Source organism: Lipotes vexillifer, unplaced genomic scaffold (assembly GCF_000442215.2).
Source record: "Lipotes vexillifer unplaced genomic scaffold, Lipotes_vexillifer_v1.1 C27474508, whole genome shotgun sequence".
Lineage (NCBI taxonomy): Eukaryota > Metazoa > Chordata > Mammalia > Artiodactyla > Lipotidae > Lipotes > Lipotes vexillifer.
In genome coordinates this window covers 1-6,251 of record NW_006774034.1, presented here as the reverse complement: position 1 = coordinate 6,251, position 6,251 = coordinate 1, and the positions used below count along the sequence as shown (strand labels likewise).

General features: G+C 40.0%; 1 protein-coding gene across 1 annotated transcript; it reads right to left on the bottom strand.

Annotated features, from left to right (window-relative positions):
- Window positions 1-276: 276 nt before the first annotated feature.
- Window positions 277-5,544, bottom strand: ARHGAP20 (Rho GTPase activating protein 20; the record flags this gene model as incomplete). The annotated part of the gene is made up of 2 exons (XM_007448631.1): window positions 277-4,363; window positions 5,430-5,544. Coding segments are annotated over 2 exons (1,968 nt in total), but the record flags the coding sequence as incomplete, so codon positions are not given.
- Window positions 5,545-6,251: the final 707 nt, after the last annotated feature.

Here is a 6,251-nt window from a genome sequence, read left to right as displayed (position 1 = left end):
AAACCTCTTTTTCTAGAGATACTGACCATGGCCTATGACTAAAAGCTCAAAGTTCCAATTCAACATTAATTACATTTTATGAAATTTCCAATGTTAAGCAGAAATTGGGCTCATTGGCTAAAACGAGTCTACAAAGGGCAATATTGCTCTGGTGGGACTGTTAACTCTGAAGAATGGTGTTTTATTTAATAGACAAAATGGACTTCATACATATCCATTATCAGTGCCTTTAAAACCAAACAACTTTAAAATTTAGCAGCAGTTTCTGCAAGTACAAAAATACACATTTATTACATAACATATGGTAGTAAAATTTGTCAAGATATATTATACAAACTCAAATGCATTTTAGATAAAGCATTGGTCTAATATATTATAGATTGACAGAGTATAATAAAATGACATGTAGTCTGTCTTCAAATCATACAATATAATACTTTACAGCAATATTAACTATTCACATTAAATGTTACAGGAGTATCTAAGGGAACACAGAGAGTAGGAATGGTTATTGAAGAACCTCAGCATCTATTTTCTTCCATGCTTCAAACTGAGTGGATGATTTCCTATCCATCAATATGAAAGCAAAAAGGATAGAACTATTATTTTGTTAAGTAGAGAAGCAATTTCTTCTAGAAAGACACTCCAAGCCATAAGAGCTTCATTCACATCTTGTGGTTCTGCAGTAGTATGCCCTAAGGGTGAGGGGAATCCCTGTTGCCTTTATATATTATACCACAAAAGATGCCTATGGACACTTAGGAGTCTAAATATAGGAGTGGTTAGTTATAAGGTAAAATCTACTTCACATCTGTGACTGAGATGGCCAGTGTCATAAAGGAGCTCTTTGGAGAGAGTTCTAAAAGTTAATTATAATGCTTAGGACAAACAGGGCCATGTACCCTAGAGGTAGGTAGCACCTAGAGCTAATACTGAAAGGACTTCTTCTATCTTACAGAAAACATTATTTTTTTTTTTCTATAACTGAAAAACGCAACCTTTAGGACAACAGTGAAAGAATATTTTGACATGAAAGTTTCTAGGTGGCTGAGAAAAATAATTTGGAATAAGCAAATTTGTGGGAGGAAGGTCCATCTGACACTGAACTAAAGAAACCAAATGGGCTCTAAGCAACTTCTTTTAAGTAAGTATTTAAAATGAAGGAAGATGCACATCCATTTCTGATTCTACCCCTTCACACTGGCTGGCAAGGCCAAATAATCCATGGAAATAATCCAGGAGAGGTACTGGTATAAACTTTAAGGCAAGAGAGGAGAAATGTCCATGGATATGAAATAAACCAATGGGGTATAAACAATGAATCATTTGGGACAAAGAATATGTAAAAACTTCTGTAGGTAAGAAAATCCAAAGCAGATGACTGTCTGAAAGGAGGCCTGACAGCCACTCTTATGGTCCCTCTATTCTGTGACTCTTTATAACCTGCCAACCTCAAAACTGTTCTCAACTGCCAAGTGACAATCAGAAAAGGGATGATTTACCAGTAATTTTTTCCGGCTGACTAATCTAAGAGGCAAGGAGCAGAAAAACATTTCAACAAAGAGGAGCCATGCTTTGATCACACGTTGGCAATAGCAATCGTGTAATAGAGAAAGGTGTGGCAGTTTTTTCCTCCACACTAAGACAGCAAACACAGTTAGAAGGTCACCTTATAATTGGAAAAATGCATTTCTGGAGAATGTTTCTAGCTCAGGCACCTTGCAAGGACACTGAAATGAGCAACCATCTCCTTCTTTCTCCTCAGTTCTGTGTCCTGGAACCTCTGCGGAGCAATGAAACACTAATGGAAAAGCACAACCAACACAACCAAAGAAACAAAACAAACAAACAAAAACTATTATATCATGGTACTCGTGGCTTTTGAATCACTGTAGTTTTCTTCCTCTCTAGCTGCATCAATGGGCTAATACCTGAAATGATGTTGTGAGGGCATGTGACTGACTATAAGATGTCACAGAAATGGCCACTGGTTCAGATTTGGGGAAAAGTTTCAAATAATTTCTTTTATTATTGAACATGTTTTCCTTCTGTAGCTTTGATTAGTGTCATTTTTCTTGCCTACTTATTAAACACATTCCATGGAATGTGGATGGTTTCTCTGCACCCTTCCCTCTCTCTATAGTTCCTATTCTTCACTTTTGACTTCCTGGCTTTCTCAGGTTACTAATTTCATCATACATGGCATGTTTCCTCTACAGAAGATGCTTTCTCTAGCCCTCTGCTTGTAGCTCTTAAAACGCATGACAGGATCAAACCATGCTCTAATAAGGAAAAGCCTCCCAAACACTTAGGTGACAAAAGCTTTTAGTCTAAACTTTTTGCCAAATAGTCTCAATAAAGAGAATTCTTTTGTTGTCCTAAGTATTAGCAATGATTATCCTTATGCTACCCATCCCAGGTATTTTACACAAAGAGGTCATAATAATTATTATCTTTATATCATGATTAGCCCAGTTTCTGTTCTTGTAGACATCAGATTCTTATTGTGGTTAAATGTCTTTGGTCAAATGTCTGTCCTCAACATCACAAACCACTGTAGGCCCTGAGTCTGGGCTGCACACATGATCCACAGTCAAAGAGCTGGGTGAGGATCTTCTGTGAGGCAGAGTACCAGGAGAACACTGCCCACTCATCTCTCCTTCCTCGGGTGACTTCATACAAAGCCCGAGTCTGTCTTCCACTAGGCTGACTGGAGAGCTACAGTGTTTCTCTGAGTCCTGGGTGGGGTAAGAACTATACCAGCGGGCTGTTTGCACAGCTCCAAGTCCTTCAGCCGCCCTTCGGGGCTTGTCTTTCTGTCTCTCATGCAGTGCGTTGGCTTCTGGGACACCAGAAGCATGTGGAGGAGGCTCCGTGTGTCCTTTTAGAGAACCTATTTTATTTTCCTCTGGTCTGGGTGCCCTTGCCTTCTTTTTGAGGGACCAGTTTTTCAAACTGGCTACTCCATTTCTCAACCATGTGCTGGGGTGAAGAGTTACAGAATGCATTTGTAAATGCCACTCTACACTGTCCTTTTTTGTATAAGCCAGGTGGCCGCTGGCCTGCCCTGATGAGGGACCAGGAATTCCAGAAATGAGGCTGGAATTGCTAAAGTCAGAAGAAAGCTCTTCCTGTTTTCTTTGAGCCTGAAAAGTGCAATCTATTGGAGAGGAAGTTTCAGTGGGTGTAAACACGGAGTGTTCAGAAATCTGAGAAAAAGCACTGTCTTGGGAGCTCACTGATGAGCCAGATGGAGAAGTGCCTGGGGAGGACAAGCTGGAATAGCTAGTCCTTGAGCAAATGTTTAATCTTGGGGGTAAAACCTTATCAGTGTTTTGGTTTGTGGCACTAGTCTTGCCCACCTCAATCCCCATGACCAAACTCTGATTAATAAGCTTTTGCCCCTCCATTTGCAAAGACTTGTGCCGCTTGAGATAATCTTCCTCTCCATGCAAGAGATTGGCTTCATAGCTGGCTTTATGTTGTTTCTTTGAATGAATCCCCCTGAGATAGGTCAGTCTGCAGTGTTGGTCATCAATGTTGGGCTCTGAGCATCGCCGGTGCCTCCTTGAACTCTTGAGGGCATCTGTTGTGTGTGGTGGGGAGTATCCAGATGTATCTGTATCAAAGGTCTGGTTCCTGGGATGATCACATGAGGACATGTGACTATAAGATGCCATGGAAATAGCTACTGGCTTGGATTTAGGAAAAAGTTTTACATGATTTCCTTCATTATCAGACAAGCTTTTCTTCTTAACTTTTTTATTAGTGGCATTTTTCTTGATATCAGTGTCTATGACTAAACTCTTTTTAAAACATGTCTTACCCTCTTCCTGGAGGGGTTGATTCTGATTCAGATGACTCTCATCTTTTTTCGAGAGAATTGCATCACAGCTGGACTTGCGTAGCTTTTTCTGATAAAACTCCCTGAGATAGGAAAGCTTTGAATCTAGATAGTCGTAGCTGGGCTCTGAGCAGCGCCGGTGTCGCCTCAAGCTTTTTGGAGCATCTGCTGCAGTTGTGGACAGGTGGCTGGGCGTGCTCATGCCAGAGGGGGCCCTGGTATGATCCTGCAGGGGTTCCTTTGTGTACACTGCAATGTTCACTGGCTTGGATTCAAGAGGCTGCTCCATTTGAATGTCTTCATCTTTAGAATGGTCTAAGTCAAAGTCGCTCAAGGTTAAAAGACCTTCTACCTCAGGCTGGTCGAGGTCGTAGTCACTGAGGGTTAACACGGAGTCCATGCTTCTGCTACCCTGACCAAGTTTCTTTACCAAGTCACTACACGGGGCGTCAACATCCTCATTCAGCTCATTCTCCAAGCTGTCATAGGAGGAGTCATTCAGTTGGAAGCAAGAGATATCTGTTGAAAAAGCGAATCATGATTATTGTTTTTACTTACCCAACTGTGATGATGTTTAGCTTAATTCTGTTTTCATGCAGATTGTTCAAATTCCTACTCTAAAGAAAGGATCTTTCACAATCTTCCCAGTAGTAAGTGCAGAATTAAAAATAAACTGTTGGGGTATAATAGATTTACCTCAGTTCCTGAATAAATGGGCTTTCCTTAAGTAAGATTTCCTCAAAGCAATGAGGAGATACCAAGAAACAGTTAAAAATATAAAGGAATTAAGGCCAGATATACCCAGGTTCTGAATAAGACTCTTGTCTTTTAAATGGATTAGCTGGTGGATATACATAATTAACTCTAGTCTCAGAGATACCATTTACTTACCCTAACAATCTCTATTTGACAAAGTTTTTTTTACTATCCTTTATGTAATCTTTAATACAACCATCACAGTTAGATATTATGGTTTATCCATATTTATAAACGAAGATAATGATTTTCAGTGGCATAGAATAATTGGCCAAAGGTAACATAACTAATAATTGGCGGTACAGGAATTCATAATCTGGAACGTTGAATGTCTTTACCCCTAACACACCCTGGCCTGCCCCATGATGCTAGTTGTTTTTAAAGTGTTTTTGCAGTGTACTAGAATTCTGAGAAGTCTCAGGGACCTCTAGGAGGAAGGTGAGGAGCAAAAAAACCAGGGCTGCCTCTACTGCCTCTGGGCCTTCTACTCCAGTTTCAACCACAGCAGCTGTGTTATTCATATTGGGGTTCCTTGTAAAGTTTTATTTAAAGAAAGGTTAAAAACATCATACCATATAATGCTGCCACTAACAACTTCTTGGAGTTTGGGACCTTGTCTTATACATTTCTTAACCCTACCACAGTGTTAACATACTCTGACCTATTAGCAGGCCTTCTAAGGAAGGAGCAGAAGTCCTAGGCCCACTAACCCAGGTGAGAGGCCCCCTTCACCTGAGCTGCTGTGGGCTCCAGGATAACCACTGTCCCAGCTGATCTTCACAGATGTGTGTCTGTTTCCCACAAAAAACAAACCAATTATTCACAATACCTGAGGCATTCTCTCTAGTATCACATCTCACTGAAACCTCTCCCAAGAGGGAAGTGATTTCTTCTCCAAATATCTGACAGCAATTTTCAATCAGAAATTGTATAAGAAGAGAAACCTGTACAAAAAAGGGACAAAAATGAACTGCTACTTCTCATATAGCATGTCTATAAATCACATTTCATATATGAATCCTGATTCTAACAAAAAATGCAAAAGAATCCTGAGAAAAATTCATGTCTGCTTTAAAAGTATACAATAGTTTCCTCTAACAAACTATAATACTTTCAAGAGTAGTCTGAGCATAGAAATTAACTTTAATCACTGGACAAAAGTTATTATTTGTTATTATGTGTGGCCTTGGCTTAATGCTAATATTTTTATGCCAATAGTTCTGTCTTTAAAATTAGAGTAATTTTAAGTATTCTCTATAGGGCATTTGGGGTGAAGAAATAAAACTTCTCATTAAAATTCATGAAGCATCATTACATGAACATTTATAAAATGCATTTCTTATGTAAAAGGCAGGTGTCATAAGTGTGGGAAGTGGGTAGGTATCCTCTGTGGATTTATTGTGAAGGAGAGAGACAGCTGGAGAGAAAACTTGCATTTTGCCTGACTAGTCTCTTCCCTTAGGCTCCCTAACTGGAGGTGCTTGGGGGGAAGAGGTAAGATTTTACTTGGGAGCTTTGTGCCTCCATGGGATATACCGGAACCTTTACATAGTTTTCTTGCCCCAATAGCTGAGGCAAAGGAGCAGGCAGAATGTTGGGAGTAAGGGGAACCGATACCCCCACCCCTGTACTAACCACCAGGCCCTACACG